The 19,142-nt window shown below is 42.8% G+C and overlaps 1 protein-coding gene and 1 long non-coding RNA gene across 2 annotated transcripts in view; both read right to left on the bottom strand.

Annotated features, from left to right (window-relative positions):
* Nucleotides 1–2,372: 2,372 nt before the first annotated feature.
* LOC115138225 (oligosaccharyltransferase complex subunit ostc-like) overlaps nt 2,373–19,142 on the bottom strand; it is a 28,448-nt gene continuing 11,678 nt past the window's right edge. The window contains exon 4 of the mRNA XM_029674842.2: nt 2,373–2,914. Coding sequence (XP_029530702.1) covers nt 2,896–2,914 — 19 coding nt within the window. The 3' untranslated portion in view covers nt 2,373–2,895. The remainder of the gene's footprint in view (nt 2,915–19,142) is intronic.
* LOC135574327 (uncharacterized) lies at nt 3,749–17,155 on the bottom strand. The gene is made up of 2 exons (XR_010465347.1): nt 12,942–17,155; nt 3,749–6,777 (listed from the first exon to the last, which is right to left on the bottom strand). It is a non-coding gene; the product is annotated as an uncharacterized LOC135574327 (long non-coding RNA).

Raw genomic sequence — 19,142 nt, 5'->3', positions numbered from 1 at the left:
AAAGGCAATGTTACCAAATACTAATTGAGTGTATTTGAACACATCAATCCTATTTCACTATATAGCATACACATTGAGGGAGATTGTGCATTATAAATTTATAATTTTTACCACCCTGCATCCCACTGCTGGCTTGCTTCTGAAGCTAAGCAGGATTGGTCCCTGGATGGGAGACCAGATGCTGCTGTAAGTGGTGTTGGTGGCCCAAAAAATATCCTAATGCCCCAGGGCAGGGATTAGCTTGCAGTCTTTCAGATGGGACGTTAAACAGGTGTCCTCACTCTGTGTGGTCACTAAAGATCCCATGGCACTTATAAGAATAGGGGTGTTAACCCGGTGTCCTGGTTAAATTCCCAATCTTGCCCTCATACCATCATGGCCACCTACAGTAATCATCCTCAGCATACAATTGGTTTATTCATCCAAGGTAACTATTCCCCAGGTTGTTGCTGTAAACGAGAATGTGTTCTTAGTCAACTTCTTTCAAAATAATAGATTAAAAATATTTATAAATCAGGGGGAACCTAAATTATTTTCCAATCATTTCGTTCTGAACAGAGCCATTTGTTTTTTAGTTCCGTTCCACTGTTCCAACCAGCAAGTCCTGAACAGGTTCGAACCCCAAAAAATGTACCGGTTTATATCGTTCCTTTCAGTTAATTTTAAACCTCTGAAATCAATACTTTTTTAAAACATTTAGATCAACATTAAAATGACTATATCAGTGAGGATAGAACAGCTTGCGGCTAACCATTTAATCTTCATAGGAAAGTTGTTAAGAGGCAATGGTATTTTGCCATGACAGCATGGTTTAATCATAATGAAAGACAAACACTGTGCTGCCAGTCACTATGGAGAGAAGTGTGGGGCGCGAGATGCGACTGAAATTTTGTGGGTGGGGAGAGATCAAGAGAGGGTGGAGGCTTGGATCGCATTATCGGAGTTATGCCCACATAATTATACCTATGGAGGAGAGGCTTCGATGTAGGATCTTTGAACCTCCGAGAATAGCCTTAACTAGCTGGAATTAAAAAACCCTCTTACCTTTTTAGTACCTCCAATGTGAAACCTAACTATAGTCTCCTTTTAACTAGCATTGAAAAAGTGAATCCATTCTTCTCTAATTAAAAATCTCTAACGGAGCTGCAGGGAGTCAGGCAGCAGATGGTGAGTTTAACAATAACAAACATGAAGCGATACAAAAGAAGTGTCTGGACAAGAAAACAGAACCAATACTGCCTGATGAGTGAGGCTACAGAGTACTAGATAAAGGGGAAGTAATCAGGGGTGTCTAGGTGTGCATAATGATGGGGTACAGGTGTGCGTTGGTTGTCAAGACGGATGTTAGTAATGGAGCGGGAGAAGGCGTGACACTCCCTAATTTCTAAATCACGCATGAAATGTTGTCAGTAGGCTACATTAACCTATACTTTGGAGGGGGCGGGGCAGGTAGCCTACTCTCACATGGTCCAATTGTGCGCACCCTATGGGACTCCCTGTCATGGCCAGCCTGGGATCTGTGCCTTAGACAGCTGTGCCATTCAGGAGGCCTCGAATGACCAATGTTTTAATGTCCGATTTGTCTGTCCATGATCAATTTGCCGGCCATTAAAAAGGGCAGTAATTTGAAAATGTATAGCTCCATTATAATTTATAAATATTTTGTCTGGCTTTAGACATGTAAATGTAACCTGGAGTGAAATGAGTCATCCATATGATGGAAATCTGTCGCAGTGACGGAGAACTTTAACCCGAGAATTATGATCTTACCTCAATTGCTGGTACGCCAGCAGCATACCACCCTGCATACCACTGCTGGCTTGCTTCTGATGCTAACCAGATGCTGCTGGAAGTGGTGTTGGAGGGCCAGCAGGAGGCACGCTTTCCTTTGGTCAAAAAAAAAAAAAAACCTGGTGTCCTGGCTTAAATACCCAATCTGGCCCTCAAACCATCATGGTCACCTAATACTCCCCAGTTTACAATTGGCTCATTAATCCCCCTCTGTAACTATTTCCCAGGTTGTTGATGCAAATGAGAATGTGTTCTCAGTCAACTTACCTGGTAAAATAATGGATAAATAAAAACAATTGCCACAAAATACCTAGTTTAAAAGTTTTTCTGGAAGCTGTGCTGCACCATTTTCCCCTACGTGGGCCAGCCCAGTAGAAATTTGAGTTCACCAAGTAGCTTCAGCCCCTCGCCATATGACTGACCGCTAGCAAGATGCGCACACAGCAGAGCAATGACGTAGTGGTCCACTTTTACCTTCAGAACTACTGGTTAAAAAGATTACAAAAGTACCGAAGAATCCATTTTAGTAAGGATATTACTAGTATATTATATAAAAAAAATGTGATTAGAGAATGACAAGCTTTCTGGAAATAACATTTATTTAAGTTCCTAATAGACACACAACAGTGACATGTTGGAAGGTATTTAGGAAGATAGAATGGTCTACAAAACATTACTTATCAATAACCCCAACAACCCACAAATTTACTGCTCATTCAGATTTATAATCAGGAAAGTGTCCCTCCTTCCAATGGGTGCATCTCAATGGTCTATAGTGGCTTCGTCTCCAAATTCTCGCCATCTGCATTACTGAACTGAAGACAGGTTAGCAATACAGCCTGTAAGGGAATTCCATCGCACCATTTAGTGGAAGGAAAGGAGACGAGGATAGGAAGCCTCGACTATTGAGATGCACATTGTATTAAATGTCACATCACTCAAACATGATCAAAGGCTTATTGCCAGGGACAGATGTTACTGTCAATTCTTCATTTGCAATTTAAATCTGTATTATCATAACATTTTATGATGTTATGAACATTTTCAGCTTAAATCTTTGGCAGTCCTTCACCATTCTGTCTTCGTAATGTGTTGTGTCCATCTTCAACCCATGAGGTACCCACTGAGGAGAAATATAAAGGAAAGGTAGAGACAGATTAGAGTAGGCTTCCAACATAGGTAAAGTGAAAATAGAAAAGGTAGACCCTGAACACAACACTTGACACATTTGTCTGCAGTTCAGGTAAATAGCTGACTGATATCAGACCTTAAATATGAGCATCACATTCTGCTAATGCAACTCACATGTAAATGACAGCTCTAATTTTGAGGACAACACCACTGAGTGCCTTGACGAGGGGATGTTTCACTCAAAATGCAACCTAAATCGACAAGTTTATGATATAGGCCTATATTCTGCATACTTATGTATTTGATAGTTTTAGTTTTCAGCCCAAATTATATTAATGGTATTGCTTTAGCGCAACGACTGGACGTCTTTGGGATCAATTAGCATGCTAGCTGATCCTGAACACTTCCAATCATTACGCTAAACACTTCAAGTTGCACGCAGAGACAAAGAAATGGTATCCATGAGTCTGACTAAGTAGAAAATGTGCTTAAAAAAAATCTTGCTGTGCTGCCATCCTGTTAGAAGGTAACAGATTATTTTATTACAATGGTTAAATTGGATTTTCATTGTGTTCAATGGTGTTATTTGCCCCCTAGTGGCGCTTTCTGGTACTTAGAAAGACGACACAAACAGGAAGTACAGAATTTGTTTTGCACGCTTAGAAGCAGCTACAAACAACGCTACGGTGCAGGTCTTTCAATGTAGTAATTTCTTGTCACGCGTCAGCCTTGGAAAAATACTTGTTTGTAAGTTCGATTCAAGCATTTAGCTAATGATGATAATCTTGTTATTGATAGAGTTGCTTACATATCAATGTTGGTTGCATTTACTCACAAATTGCAATGCCTTTAATGTATGTCGTTAGCTGTATTACTTTGCTCATGCGTCATGCAAACGAATTGTAAAATATACAATACTGTAGTTTTGTTACTGTTTCTAGTGTAATATGCTTTGTTATTCCACATAGATGGTTATACATTATTAGAGTAATGAAAGGAGCCAATTACCATATGGTTAACAATTAGCTATATGGTTTGGCATCATGCCAGATGCATGGTACCTTAGCGCGTGCTTTTGTATTTATGCAACTTCAAATGTTTAATGTACAGCTACAGTATGTCGGTGTGAATTGAACACTAAAGTATATTCTTTTCTGTATTTTGCAGTTTCACAACATAAACGTTTTCAATATATTCATTCAAGAAAAGTCACGCCTTGGGAGTTTTATTGAAGACTTAGTTGTTAGCTATCTGTCTAGTTTTGCATGGGTACGCAACTCAAGGGCAGAATAGTGAAAAAACATCACAGCGGGCTCAAGCACAAGAAATAACTACATTGAAAGACCTGCACCGTAGCGTTGTTTGTAGCTGCTTCTAAGCGTGCAAAACAAATTCTGTACTTCCTGTTTGTGTCGTCTTTCTAAGTACCAGAAAGCGCCACTAGGGGGCAAATAACACCATTGAAAACAATGAAAATCCAATTTAACCATTGTAATAAAATAATCTGTTACCTTCTAACAGGATGGCAGCACACTTGCACTATCCCTTTAAAGCTGCATTAGGGGAAACGGCACCACTGGCTGCACCCAGGAGCATTTGCTGTCTTTGTTTTGTTTAAGACAGTGGAGAGAAGCATCAAGGTACAAAAAAAAAAATCGTAGTGCATCCTCTGCTGCTCTATCACACGTGCATTGATGTCCAATGAAAAATAGTGTTTTTTGTTTGAATTAGCTTATGTGTTGTTCACAACCGGACGTGGAAGTTTCACCACATCTACAGGGCCGCAGTGGAGAAGGTGAAAAGCTTTATGTTCCTTGCCGTACACATTACTGACAATCTGAAAAATTGTCCAGCCACACAGACAAAGTGGTGAAGGCCGTGCAACAGCGTGTCTTCAACCTCAGGAGGCTGAATAAATTTGGCTTGGCCCCTAAGACGCAAACTCTTACAGATGCACCATTGAGAGCATCCTGCCGGGCTGAATCACCGCCTGGTACGGCAACTGCACCACTAGCAACCGCATGGGCTCTACAGAGGGTGGTGCAGTCTGCCCAAAGGATCACCGGGGGCACACTGCCTGCCCTCCAGGACACCTACAGCACCAGCTGTCACAGGAAGACCAAAAGACAACCACCCGAGCCACGGCCTGTTCACCCCGCTATCATCCAGAAGGCAAGGTCAGTACAGGTGCATCAAAGCTGGGATCGAGAGACAGAAGCTGTTTTTCAATCTCAAGGCCATCAGACTGTTAAATAGCCATCACTAGCCAGCCTCCACCCAGTACCCCGCCCTGAACTTGTCACTGTCACTAGCAGGCTACCACCCGGCTGTCACTGTCACTAGCAGGCTACCACTCGGCTACTCAACCCTGCACCTTAGAGACTGCTGCCCTATGTACAGACATAGAATCAGTGGCCACTTTAATAATGGAACACTGGTCATTTTTAATATTGTTTTCTAATTTCCTATGTAAATTCTGTACTCTAGTAAATGCCATCCTATTCAACTATTGTATATAATGGGGCAAAAAAGTATTTAGTCAGCCACCAATTGTGCAAGTTCTCCCACTTAAAAAGATGAGAGGCCTGTAATTTTCATCATAGGTACACTTCAACTATGACAGACAAAATGAGAAAAAAAAATCCCCAAAACATCACTGCTCTAGAGGAGATCTGCATGGAGGAATGGGCCAAAATACCAGCAACAGTGTGTGAAAACCTTGAAGACTTACAGAAAACGTTTGACCTCTGTCATTGCCAACAAAGGGTATATTGACCAAATACTTATTTTCCACCATAATTTGCAAATAAATTCATTAAAAATCCTACAATGTGATTTTCTGGATTTATTTTCTCTCATTTTGTCTGTCATAGTTGAAGTGTACCTATGATGAAAATTACAGGTTTAGTTTGTAAATGATGTGAGTGTTGGAAAGTGCCTCTGGCAAGCCGCAAATACATTTTTAAAACATCAAAATTGTGCCGTCTGGTTTGCTTAATAAGGAATTAGCAATGATTTACACTTACTTTGATACATAAGAATATTTTATCAATTACATTCACTTTTGATATTTAAGTGAATTTAAAACCAAATACGTTTAGACTTGTACTCAAATAGTATTTTACTGGGTGACTCACTTTTACTTATGTAATTTTCTATTAAGGCATCTTTACTTTTACTCAAGTATGACAATAAAGTACTTTTTCCACCGTCTACTACCACTTCTGAAATAAAGATAAAAAATTAAAATAAAAGTGTGGTGATGCCCGACTAGCATCACCACACTGGATGGTTCCGACCTTGAATATGTGGACGCCTATAAGTACCTAGGTGTCTGGCTAGACTGCAAACTCTCCTTCCAGACCCATATCAAACATCTCCAATCCAAAATCAAATCAAGAGTCGGCTTTCTATTCCGCAACAAAGCCTCCTTCACTCACGCTGCCAAGCTTTCCCTAGTAAAACTGACTATCCTACCGATCCTCGACTTCGGCGATGTCATCTACAAAATCGCTTCCAACACTCTTCTCAGCAAACTGGATGCAGTTTATCACAGTGCCATCCGTTTTGTCACTAAAGCACCTTATACTACCCACCACTGCGACTTGTATGCATTCTGTAGCGGTATTTATTAGAGAGGGGTAAAGAAAGATTTTGTTCGGGCGCCAGGCAGGTATTAACCATGCCGAAAGGAAAAGAGTAGAATAGAGAGAGTACCACTACCAGACCCACACACATCAGCAAAAGAGACTGCCTAGAGTGTAGCCTGTTTACCAGATAGCCAGTGGAGAGAAAAAAGAATACACACCATATAAAACCCACATCACAGCACAGGGGTAACCCAAACAAGAATACCTCATACAATAATACTAATACTAATAATGGCAGAGCAATTCAACAGCAACTTCATACAAGAACGAACCCAGTCATCAACATAGGATTTGCAATAATCTGTATTATTTTCTAGTGGGTGAGTGCAGAGGGTATGAATGGGGGGTGTTCATCGACACAACAAAGGCCTTAAAAATGTCCAGTCTTCTCGGCCACATGTCATTAGTACACCTCACCTCAATACAGTTCACATAACAATACACAACTTGCAAGCAACCTCCCTTTTAACTAAAATGTCCATCAAAATACTTCTGGCAGGGCAATAATAGTCCAGCTCTAATGAACTTCAAGGGGAAGTGCATTTGAAAAATAGAGAGTCTGTTGCAGGGTAAAGCACTGGAACGAGAGGGAAGAGAAAGAGAGAGAAAAAGAGAAATCTTAGCTGTGGTCTTCAGGCCTGCCGTGTACCGTCTGACTGTCCGATGGTTTGTTGGTTTGTATGTTAAAGCTTCGCAACAATGTTGCTACGAATCCATGCGATCCATAACGGGCGCGGTCCCAAACAAAAACAACCACGATCTAAAGCGATCACACCGATGATTGAGTTAACTACATTATAAACTACAAACGCTGAAAACAAAACACCTCTGCAGCACAGCACACACAATCAAACTGTCGCGCCACCCAAGAGCTCCTCCCCAAAGAGCTGAACGAACTCTTTATCGCCTCCTTCCTTACTGCTCATGCGCTCTTAAAGTGGCAGTGCACCGTGAAGGCTCCGAGCAGATTTCGCCACACTCCTCCCCCCATGAAAAAACAATGCCTGTAGAAACAGAGAGGATGCAGGCTTTGACAGGTTCATGTTCCTGCTACACAAAACCAGGGAAGTCCTCCTCATCAGAGTCCTCCACGAAGAGGTCCTGCAGGTGTTGCTTTTGCCTGCGATCCAGCTCTTCTGCCGTAGGGTAGCAGGGCTTTAGGTCAACAACATGCACTGTCCTGACATCTTCCCCAGTGTCCTCCAAACAGACCAAGTAGTTCACTGGTCCCAACTGCTGCACTACACGGTATGGACCTTTCCATCTCGAAGCTAGCTTGGCAGTGAACTTCTTAGATGCCTTTGACAGATGATGGAAACGTATCCAGACACGAGACTGGGGTGGAAAACACACGTCTCGTCTATGTTTGTCATAGTTTCTCAGCTGTCGTTGTTTGGCTTTGGTTTTGCTGGCCTCCACTCTGGCTAGCAAGGAGTGGTGGTGTTGTACGGCATCAAACGCTGGGCAGTCAGGTGAAACATTTGAACTTTGCAAGACCCTGTCCATCGGACCTTTTAGTGGTCTTCCCAGGTGGAGTTCGGCGGGAGTGACCCCAGAAGTCTCCTGCACGGCAGAGTTCAGTGCAAAGCGAAATTCAGGGAGATGCTGATCCCACCTTGTGTGCTGATCCCCCACGAATGAAGCAATCATCCCCTTCAGGGTTCGGTTTACCCTCTCGGTCAGGTTGGTCTGAGGATGATAGGCTGTGGTCAACTTGGCAATTACACCCCAGTAGGTACAGAGCTCTTTGTAGATTCCTGATATGAACTGTGGACCTCGGTCAGAGAGGATTTGGTCTGGAATTCCAAATCTGGTAAAAACCTCCCTTCGCAGAATTAGAGCAATGGCTGATGCAGTAGCTTTGCGGAGGGGAAACAACTCCACCCAGTGTGTGTAGTAGTCCACTACCACCAATAAAAATTCATTCCGGGTCCCCCCGGCTGGGAGGAAAAGGTCCCATGAGGTCAATTCCCAACATTTCATTTGGATGGTTCACCACGGTCTGCTGCATTTTCCCGGCAGGTCGGCCAATGTCTGGTTTGTATTTCTGGCAGACTTCACACTGCCGTACAAACTTCCGGGTATCAACCCACATGCCGGGCCAGTAAACCACCTCTTGTAGTCTTCGATAAGTTTTAAAAACGCCAAGATGGCCACTCATGGGATTGGCATGATAAGCTTGGATTATCTGGTCACACAATGTAGAGGGAATGAAGACGCGATAATGGGTGCTGTGTATTCCATCTCCTCTTGGAGTTTTTCGATACACTTTATCCTGAATTATGCTATACTTATCATTGAAGCGACTCTTGGAGTCTTCTTCAGACAGACTCTTGTGGATCGCCATGATGGCAGCATCCTTCTGCTGTGCTCTCCATACACTCTCATCATCCAGAGGAAAGGAATCATCCAGACATTTAGCGGTAGTATAAGTACTGCACAAGGGAGGACAAACATTGGCAGTCTCTGTAATCCGAGAAAGGGCATCTGGTACAACGTTCAGTTTTCCTTTGCGATACTCAATGATGAAGTCAAACTTCTGCAGTCTGATAGACCAGCGAATAAGACGGCGGTTGGTCTTGCCTGATGCCAGAACCCACTGCAGAGCAGCATGGTCTGTGACAACGGTGAAGATCTTTGCCTCCAAGTAGTAGCTCCATTTCTCCAAAGCCCACACCACAGCGAGGCACTCCCTTTCAGTCGTTGAATAATTCCTCTCGGCTGAATTAAGGGTGCGACTTGCATAGGCAAGAACTTCTTCTGTTCCAAGTCCTGTTTGTTGAGCCAAGACTGCTCCAAGTCCTGTTTGACTTGCATCCGTGTACACAATGAAATGAGCATTCAGGTTAGGATGTCCAAGCACTGGAGGAGTAATTAGACTGTTTTTGAGTGCTTCAAATGCACTTTGGCATGCAGGGGTCCATTGGAATTTCACACCTTTCTTCTTAAGGTGGTTGAGGGGTTCAGCTACCTTTGAAAAATCAGGCACAAACCTGTGGTACCATCCAGCCATACCCAGAAACCGCTGAACAGCCTTGAGGGATGTGGGAATTGGGAATTCCTGCACAGCTGCAACTTTGGCTGGATCTGCATGGATACCTTCAGCATTAACCACATGACCAAGGAACTTGAGTTCTGGCAGACAGAAACGACACTTCTTCAAGTTCAAGGTCAAACCTGCAGCCTTTAGTCTGTCGAAGACGGACTGAATGTCTTGCAGATGATCCGCAACAGAGGAGGAGTAGATTATGATGTCATCCAGATACACGAGACAATTTCTACCCCTCAGTTCTCCCAGGACAGTCTCCATCAACCGTTGGAAGGTTGCTGGAGCATTCTTCAAACCAAAAGGCATGACTTTGAAGGAGTACAAACCAGCAGGGGTGACAAAGGCAGTCTTGTCCTGACTAGCGGGATCCATTGACACCTGCCAATAGCCACTGTTCAGATCCAGATTACTAAAGATGGATGCTCCTGCCAGAGATTCCAGTATGTCATTTATGTTTGGTAGAGGGTAGGCATCACTTTCTGTTATGGCATTCGGCTTCCTGTAGTCCACAGAATCGATATCCACCATCTTTCTTAGGAATCAGGACAACCGGAGAAGCCCATCCGGAAAAAGAAGGTTCCACAATTCCATTCTCCAACATGCTTTTGAGCTGTTCATTGAGAATTTCCAGTTTGGCGGGGGACAGCCTGTAGGGACGCTGCTTAATGGGGACCTCATGCCGGGTATAGATTTTGTGTTTGAAGACGGTTGTACGGCCGAGTGTAAGAGTACAGACCTCACTGTTCACGTCCAACATCTGGGAGAGCTGCCACCTTTCATCATCCGATAGACATGCCTGTTCCACCGCTTGCTTGATGTAGAAATCAGCATCCGGTTTGCTTTTGCTCTCGGATAGAAGGGGGTACGGCGGTAATCAGGGTGATAGTTGGGTTCTCAGACTTCACTAGTGGAACATGTTTTTGTCTTTGTCTCTTTATATTTTCTCTGTCTCTGACTTGACCTTGTCCGGACCTTGCATAATGTAGCAGGCTCCAACCTGAAATCAGTGCATTACCAGGTTGAAATGGATGAGGCTGGGAATAGTCAGAGTGTAGCCGATAGGAGGGTTCGGACATAGAGATGGTCAGTCCACTGAAGAACAGGAAGTCTAGGCCAAGGACTACAGCAAATGCAAGGCTTGAATCTGCAAGTATTGCCACAGGAAGGTTAATAGTCTCACCATGCAGTTTTATTATTATACTAATCCAGCCCAAGGGGGTGGTAGGTTCTCCATTGGCCAAGTACAATGGTCCCTCCTCCCATGTTCGTAGCTCCTCATGAGGTAATGCCATGTTCTGCCACAGGGCCTCTTGCATCAGGGTGTAAGATGCCCCTGTGTCGATTATGGCCTTCCCTCTCCAGTTCCTAACAGTCAGAGGAACCAATAGTTGTTGCGAATAGGAATAAGACCACTAGCTGTGCTGTCTAAAGGCTTCATGGTGGGCATTAAGGCTGACCCAATTGTATGCAAGCCACCACGCCTGTGTAGACTTTCAGTCTTCGGTCCTTTCTGACCTTTTCCTGAATCCTGATGCTGGACATAGAGCGGGCAAGAATCTGGAGGATGTTGGACTTTACACCTCCAACACATAACTGGACTTTTGTCCTGGATCTTGGGTACAAATATCTGAGACGGTTTAGCCCCAGGAGAGTTATAGGTATACTGGGATGAGGGAACGGTGTTTTTAGTTTGGAGGTGGTGCTTCCAGTCCTTCTCAAACTGAGTCCCAAGACGCACCAGATCATCCACATTTTGCACACGTTCTCGAAGTTGACTAGCAAGGCGGGGAACCATGTTCTTAAGAAGGAGTTTGACCATCTCCTGCTCAGTAATGTCAGCCTTCCATCTCCTACATAGAACTCGATAGGAGAAGGCAAAGTCCCGTATTGGCTCTGCTTCCCCCTGGACTCTGTTACGAACACGTTCCGCCAGTTCATCCCCATAGTCCTCTGAGAGGAAGGCTAAGAGGAATATTTTTTGAAACTCCTCCCAGGTTGACACATGTTCACGGGCTATCTCCCACCAGTCTCTTGCTGTACCATGGAGAACACTGCGGAGGGTGGCAAGAACCTCCAAGTCAGTAAGGGGCCGGATAGAAAGAAAATCATTACACTTAGATAAAAAAACAGTGGATCAACATCATCTTCTGGACTGCCAAAAGTGGGGAAAAGTATTTTGATAGGGATGGAGCGCTCTATAGGAGGCATGACAGTGGCAGAGGGAGTTCTGTTGTTTAACAGTATCTTCAGAGGGGTTTTTGTAGTACTACCTGTTCCTATTCCCTTACTGGCCAAGCCAGTGGCAGAGGTAAAACCTGAGGGAGGTGCAGAAGATTTGTCCAGAAGGGAAAAGCACTGCATTACCTCCTGGTGCAGCCCTTCCAGTTGAAGGTCTGTGGCCTTCTGTGCTTTTTTTTTCTCATTAACGGTGTCCTTTTGAGTCTGTTCAATCAAAAATCGTAGTTCCCCTGTGAGAGAGTTCTTCATGTCCTCCATAACTTCCTTCAGATAAGAACACACTCCTTCACAACAGAGGCTGACTCCTCTGCTCTCTGTTTTTGTTCCTCCTCAAGAAAGATTATGACTTGATGATGGTTAGTTTCCATTTGTGTTTTGAACCGGTGCAGTTTTCCTTGAATATCCTGCTTCAGAGAATCTTGTAAATATTTCTGTCTCTGAACAATTTGTTGTTGGTTTTCCTCCATTTGACAGGGAAGGTAATCCAACCTCCTCTGCACATCTGTCTGATGAGCCTCCATACATTCACTGAGTTTGCGAATGGCATTCTCCTGCATTGTCAAACTATGATTGGTGTGTGTCCATTGATGTTCCAGTTGTCCAGTGATCACAGAGACACCTCTTCCAGTCTCTCTGGACAGGGTAACCGGAAGGGTTTGAGGGGAGGGTAATGGTGGAGATGTTATAGGTGAGCCAGAAGCCTGGGGATTAGGGGCAGTGCTATCCAACTCCATTAGTTCATCGAGTCCTTCCACAATGAAAGAATCCCGAACGTGATTACCGTCAGGTGTGTCCACATTGACACAGTATGGGGTTCCAACAAAAGACATGATTCAACCTTGTGTGGATGGTGTCATGGGTGTTTCTCTTCAAGTCCCTGTTTGGGCGCCAATTCTGTAGCGGTATTTATTAGAGAGGGGTAAAGAAAGATTTTGTTCGGGCGCCAGGCAGGTATTAACCATGCCGAAAGGAAAAGAGTAGAATAGAGAGAGTACCACTACCAGACCCACACACATCAGCAAAAGAGACTGCCTAGAGTGTAGCCTGTTTACCAGATAGCCAGTGGAGAGAAAAAAGAATACACACCATATAAAACCCACATCACAGCACAGGGGTAACCCAAACAAGAATACCTCATACAATAATACTAATACTAATAATGGCAGAGCAATTCAACAGCAACTTCATACAAGAACGAACCCAGTCATCAACATAGGATTTGCAATAATCTGTATTATTTTCTAGTGGGTGAGTGCAGAGGGTATGAATGGGGGGGTGTTCATCGACACAACAAAGGCCTTAAAAATGTCCAGTCTTCTCGGCCACATGTCATTAGTACACCTCACCTCAATACAGTTCACATAACAATGCACAACTTGCAAGCAACCTCCCTTTAACTAAAATGTCCATCAAAATACTTCTGGCAGGGCAATAATAGTCCAGCTCTAATGAACTTCAAGGGGAAGTGCATTTGAAAAATAGAGAGTCTGTTGCAGGGTAAAGCACTGGAACGAGAGGGAAGAGAAAGAGAGAGAAAAAGAGAAATCTTAGCTGTGGTCTTCAGGCCTGCCGTGTACCGTCTGACTGTCCGATGGTTTGTTGGTTTGTATGTTAAAGCTTCGCAACAATGTTGCTACGAATCCATGCGATCCATAACGGGCGCGGTCCCAAACAAAAACAACCACGATCTAAAGCGATCACACCGATGATTGAGTTAACTACATTATAAACTACAAACGCTGAAAACAAAACACCTCTGCAGCACAGCACACACAATCAAACTGTCGCGCCACCCAAGAGCTCCTCCCCAAAGAGCTGAACGAACTCTTTATCGCCTCCTTCCTTACTGCTCATGCGCTCTTAAAGTGGCAGTGCACCGTGAAGGCTCCGAGCAGATTTCGCCACAGTATGCTCTAGTCGGCTGGCCCTCGCTACATATTCGTCGCCAGATCCACTGGCTCCAGGTCATCTACAAGGCCATGCTAGGCAAAGCTCCGCCTTATCTCAGCTCACTGGTCACGATGGCAACACCCATCCGTAGCACGCGCTCCAGCAGGTGTATCTCATTGATCATCCCTAAAGCCAACACCTCATTCGGCCGCCTTTCGTTCCAGTACTCTGCTGCCTGTGATTGGAACGAATTGCAAAAATCGCTGAAGTTGGAGACTTTTATCTCCCTCACCAACTTCAAACATCAGCTATCTGAGCAGCTAACCGATCGCTGCAGCTGTACATAATCTATTGGTAAATAGCCCACCCATCTTCACCTACCTCATCCCCACAGTTTTTATTTTTATTTATTTACTTTTCTGCTCTTTTGCACACCAATATCTCTACCTGTACATGATCATCTGATCGTTAATCTGCAATATTGTAATTATTCGCCTACCTCCTCATGCCTTTTGCACACATTGTATATAGACTCCCCTTTTTTCTCTACTGTGTTATTGACTTGTTAATTGTTTATTCCATGTGTAACTCTGTGTTGTCTGTTCACACTGCTATGCTTTATCTTGGCCAGGTCGCAGTTGCAAATGAGAACCTGTTCTCAACTAGCCTACCTGGTTAAATAAAGGTGAAAAAAAATAAAATAAATAAAATAAAAAAAACAGGGAAGTCCTATTTTAAAAAAAAATTGCCCTGCACAATACAAAAACAAGTATAAATAAATAAAACAAAACCAGACTAGGGCCGTCCCCGACAAAAAGAAATTGGTCAACCGAAAGTCTGTTCTCTCGACCAATGACCAATTGATTGGTTGAAATGTTAAAGTATTCAGACCCCTTCCCTTTTTCTACATTTTATTACGTTACAGCCTTATTCTAAAATTGATTAAATAAATGTTTACTCAATCTCCACACAATACCCCATAATGACAAAGTGAACAGATTTAGACATGGTTAGAAATGTACTAAAAATATATATATTTTGCTATGAGAATAGAAATTTTGTTCAGGTGCATCCAGTTTCAATTGATCATCCTTGATGTTTCTACAACTTTGAGTCCACCTGTGGTAAATTCAATTGATTGGACATGATTTTGAAAGGCACACGTGTATATATAAAGTCCCAGTGTTAACAGTGCACGTCAGAGCAAAAACCAAGCAATGAGGTCGAAGGAATTGTCCGTAGAGCTCAGAGACAGGATTGTGTCGAGGCACAGATCTGGGGAAGGGTACCACAAAATGTCTGCAGCATTGAAGGTCCCCAAGAACACAGTGGCCTCCATCATCCTTAAAATGGAAGTTCGGAACCACCAAGAATCTTCCTAGAGTTGGCTGCCTGGCCTAAAGGACTCTCACACCATGATAAACAAGATTCTCTGGTCTGATGAAACCAAGATTGAACTCTTTGGCCTGAATGCCAAGTGTCACATCTGGAGGAAACCTGGCACCATCCCTACGGTGAAGCATGTAGCAGCAACAAGCTGTGGGGATGTTTTTCAGTGGAAGGCACTGGGAGACTAGTCAGGATCGAGGGAAAGATGAACGGAGCAAAGTACAGAGATATCCTCAGGACCTCAGACTTGGGTGAAGGTTAACCTTCCAACAGGACAACAACCCTAAGGACACAGCCAAGACAACGCAGGAGTGACTCCAGGACGAGTCTGAATGTCCTTGAGTGGTCCAACCAGAGCCCGGACTTGAACCCGTTCGAACATCTCTGGAGAGACGTGAAAAAAGCCGTGCAGCAACGCTCTCAACCTAAGAGCTTGAAAGGATCTGCAGAGAAATGGGAGAAACTCCAACTACAGGTGAGCCAAGCTTGTAGTGTCATACCTTAGAAGATCCGAGGCTGTAAAACGCTGCCAATGGTGCTTCAACAAAGTACTGAGTAAAGGGTCTGAATTTTTTTACTGTTATTTATTTCACCTTTATTTAACCAGGTAGGCTAGTTGAGAACAAGTTCTCATTTACAACTGCGACCTGGCCAAGATAAAGCAAAGCAGTACGACACAAACAACAGAGTTACATATGGAACAAACACAGTCAATAATACAAAATAAAAAAAGTCTATATACAGTGTGTGCAAATGAGGTAGCATAAGAGGTAAGGCAATAAATAGGCCAAAGTGGTGAAATAATTACAATATAGCAATTAAACACTGAAGTGATAGCCGTGTGCAAGTAGAGATACTGGGGTGCAAAGGAGCAAAATAACTTTTTTTTTTTTTTACCTTTATTTAACTAGGCAAGTCAGTTAAGAACTGATCGGGTCTTTTTTTTCAACGTTTTGTTAAAAATCGCGCAAAATTTCAACGTCCTGCTACTCATGCCAGGAATATAGTACATGCATATGATTAGTATGTGTAGATAGAAAACACTCTGAAGTTTCTAAAACTAGTTAAATCATGTCTGTGACTATAACAGAATGTGTTTAGCAGGCAAAAGCCCAAGGAAAACTGTTCACCCAAAACATAAAAAATATCCCGCCGCCAGTTGCCTGTATTGTCTATGGCAAGGGAAAATAGATAGCGACCAGTTTACAATGCCTACAGCTTCCACACGATGTTGCCAGTCTTGGCAACTGGGTTGAAGTTAATCCTTGGTGAAATGAGAAATAGGCACTTCCTGTCATCGAGTACACAGGAGGAAGTTTTGAAAGAGAGAATATGGACCATGATTTCAAGACTTGCTATTTAATACAGATCGCCCCGTGATCAATTTGATCGATTATTAACGTTTACTAATACCTAAAGTTGGTTTACAAAAGTAGTTTGAAGTGTTTTGTCAAAGTTTATAGGCAACTTTTTTAATTTAAAAAAATGACGTTGCGTTTTGGAAAGCTGCTTTTTCCTGGATCAGACGGGCTTCATAAATGGACATTTTGGGTATACATGGATGGATTTAATAAAAAAAAATACCCAATTGTGATGTTTATGGGACATATAGGAGTGCCAACAAAGAAGCTCGTCAAAGGTAATGAATGTTTTATATTTTATTTCTGTGTTTTGTGTAGCGCCAGCTACGCTAATTCTTTTGTTTACGTTCCCTTCAGGTATGCTATCAGATAATAGCTTCTCATGCTTTCGCCGAAAAGCATTTTAAAAATCTGACATGTTGGCTAGATTCACAACGAGTGTAGCTTTAAGCGAGTACTATTAGCATTTGGCGTTGTGCATTTGCATTTCCTGTTGTTAGCCTTAAGAGGTTTTAAGAACAAATTCTTATTTTCAATGACGGCCTAGGGACAGTCGGTTAACTGCCTGTTCAGGGGCAGAACGACAGATTTGTACCTTGTAGGCTCGGGGATTTGAACTTGCAACCTTTTGGTTACTAGTCCAACGCTCTAACCACTAGGCTCCTACCCACTGTCATCTCCCGTCTGGATTACTGCCCTGGGCTTTTGCCAAAACCCCCACAACTCTACATGAACTTAATGATAAGTAGTAAAACTGTCTCCTGTGAAAAATGAAGGGCGCTATGATAAAACGACAAACAGTCACTAACGTTTAATGAATACAAGACACCCCCCACCTCTTTCAGGAATACCTGGAGATAGGATAAAGTAATCCTTCTCACCCTCCCCTTAAAAGATTTAGAAAAAATCTGTAAAAAAAAAATACATTAAAAAAAATGTCCTGCTCCTTCCATGACCTTTGCTACATTTATTTCCCTCTGCTCATTTGTCAGAGGGAGCCTTAACCTTTTTTTTCTCGACCCTATTCCTAACTTAACCCGCCAAGACAATGTGCTGTTGAACGTAGGTACCCAGCCAGGCGCTAATGGATGATAAATTGTGCACCTTAATTCACAATTTAATTTAAGCCTAACTGAATGATGGTGAAGAGGTTGATTTGATTTTGAAAGACAAGTGTAATGAGTTAGGCATAACACTATTTGTCAGCAGCAAATAATTTGACCACACGTTTTGGGGGTTGACCATTCTTTTATATTTTACTTTGTAAAAATAAGCTATGGGACTGTTTTATTTACTATAACTGTATTACTAATCAAATTTATTGTAAGGAAATTAAAACATGGTACATGTTGCAGTAGGCCTTCAGAATAATGCAAAACATATCCTTGACTCTATCCAGTGAAGCAATTGATGCCAGCCCACTGAATGGCAAATGGACGATACTGCACCTCACTTCCCAATTGAATTTCAAAATTATGCCTAACTGGGTGAAGAGGTTGATTTAATTTATAAAGACAATAGTGTAATGAGTTTATGTTATGCCCATTTATCAGTGTTAGCGCTCATGTTAATACATTTGACTGCGTGCCTTGCGGGTTGATACCATACTCACATTTTAAATTTGTAAAAAGAAGCCGTTCCTGGACTGTTTTATTTACTGTTTTAACTGTTTACTGTATAACTGTTTTACCTATAAATGTATTGTAAGGGAAACGAACACATGCTGTGACCGCTCTGGCTACTAATTAAAAATGAGTAACAATCAAATTAAAATGTTATTCTGTCGTCAATGGATGAATGGGCGATAGAAACTGATAATGGTGCACGTGACTTAAATTAACTGAATGATGAGGGTGAAATAATTTGATTGATCTGAATGATACGGGTGAAGATGATTGAATTTAGAACAATAGTGTACTGAAGAATTGTGGGTGGTGTAATTATTTTATTATGAAATGCTGGAAATTGTATATAATCTCCCCAGACACTGAGTACAACATTCACAATGGCAAGCCGAACCAAACTAAGGGACGCACTGACAGCGTTGCAAATGCTGCAGAATTTAAATGAGTTGGAGTCGGATGGAGAAATCAGATATTGTGCTTGAAATCAAAGTTGCTGATGAAGAGTCATCTGATTCTGATGTTTACTTCGAGCCACGGCCTCCGATGCCTGAGCCTCGCCGCAGAAACAGAACAGATCCCAAGTGCCACGTGAGACAGGAGTCTGGGAGGGATGGCACGGTTTGGGTAGAAAAGAGACGAGATCCCAACAGGAAGGCGGCCTCACCAGAATAGTCACAAAGAGCAGGTCCTACACCTCAATGCAGAGACAAATTGCCAGAGTACTCAGTTTTCTTTGTTTGTGACATGCAGATAGTACAGTCTCTGTGCTGCAACATCACTCATATGCACAGAAAAGGAAACAAAACAAGGAACATGTGTATGAATGAACTGAATGCATTTATTGCACTCTTGTATGTCCACGTAGAATAAGGCGGAAAGAGCATGGATGTGGAGTCGTTAGTCTGATAGGTATGGGGTGGACTTTTTCCAGAGAGACCATGCCACGCAACCGCTTCAGAGAGATCGTGAGACACCTGCGTTGATAACAAGGAGATGAGACCAATAGGCGTGCAGACAG

The sequence above is a fragment of the Oncorhynchus nerka genome, linkage group LG12 (genome assembly GCF_034236695.1).
Source record: "Oncorhynchus nerka isolate Pitt River linkage group LG12, Oner_Uvic_2.0, whole genome shotgun sequence".
In the NCBI taxonomy this organism is placed as follows: Eukaryota; Metazoa; Chordata; class Actinopteri; order Salmoniformes; family Salmonidae; genus Oncorhynchus; species Oncorhynchus nerka.
The sequence above is the reverse complement of the archived record's forward strand: the minus strand, read 5'-3'. Positions and strand labels throughout refer to the sequence as shown.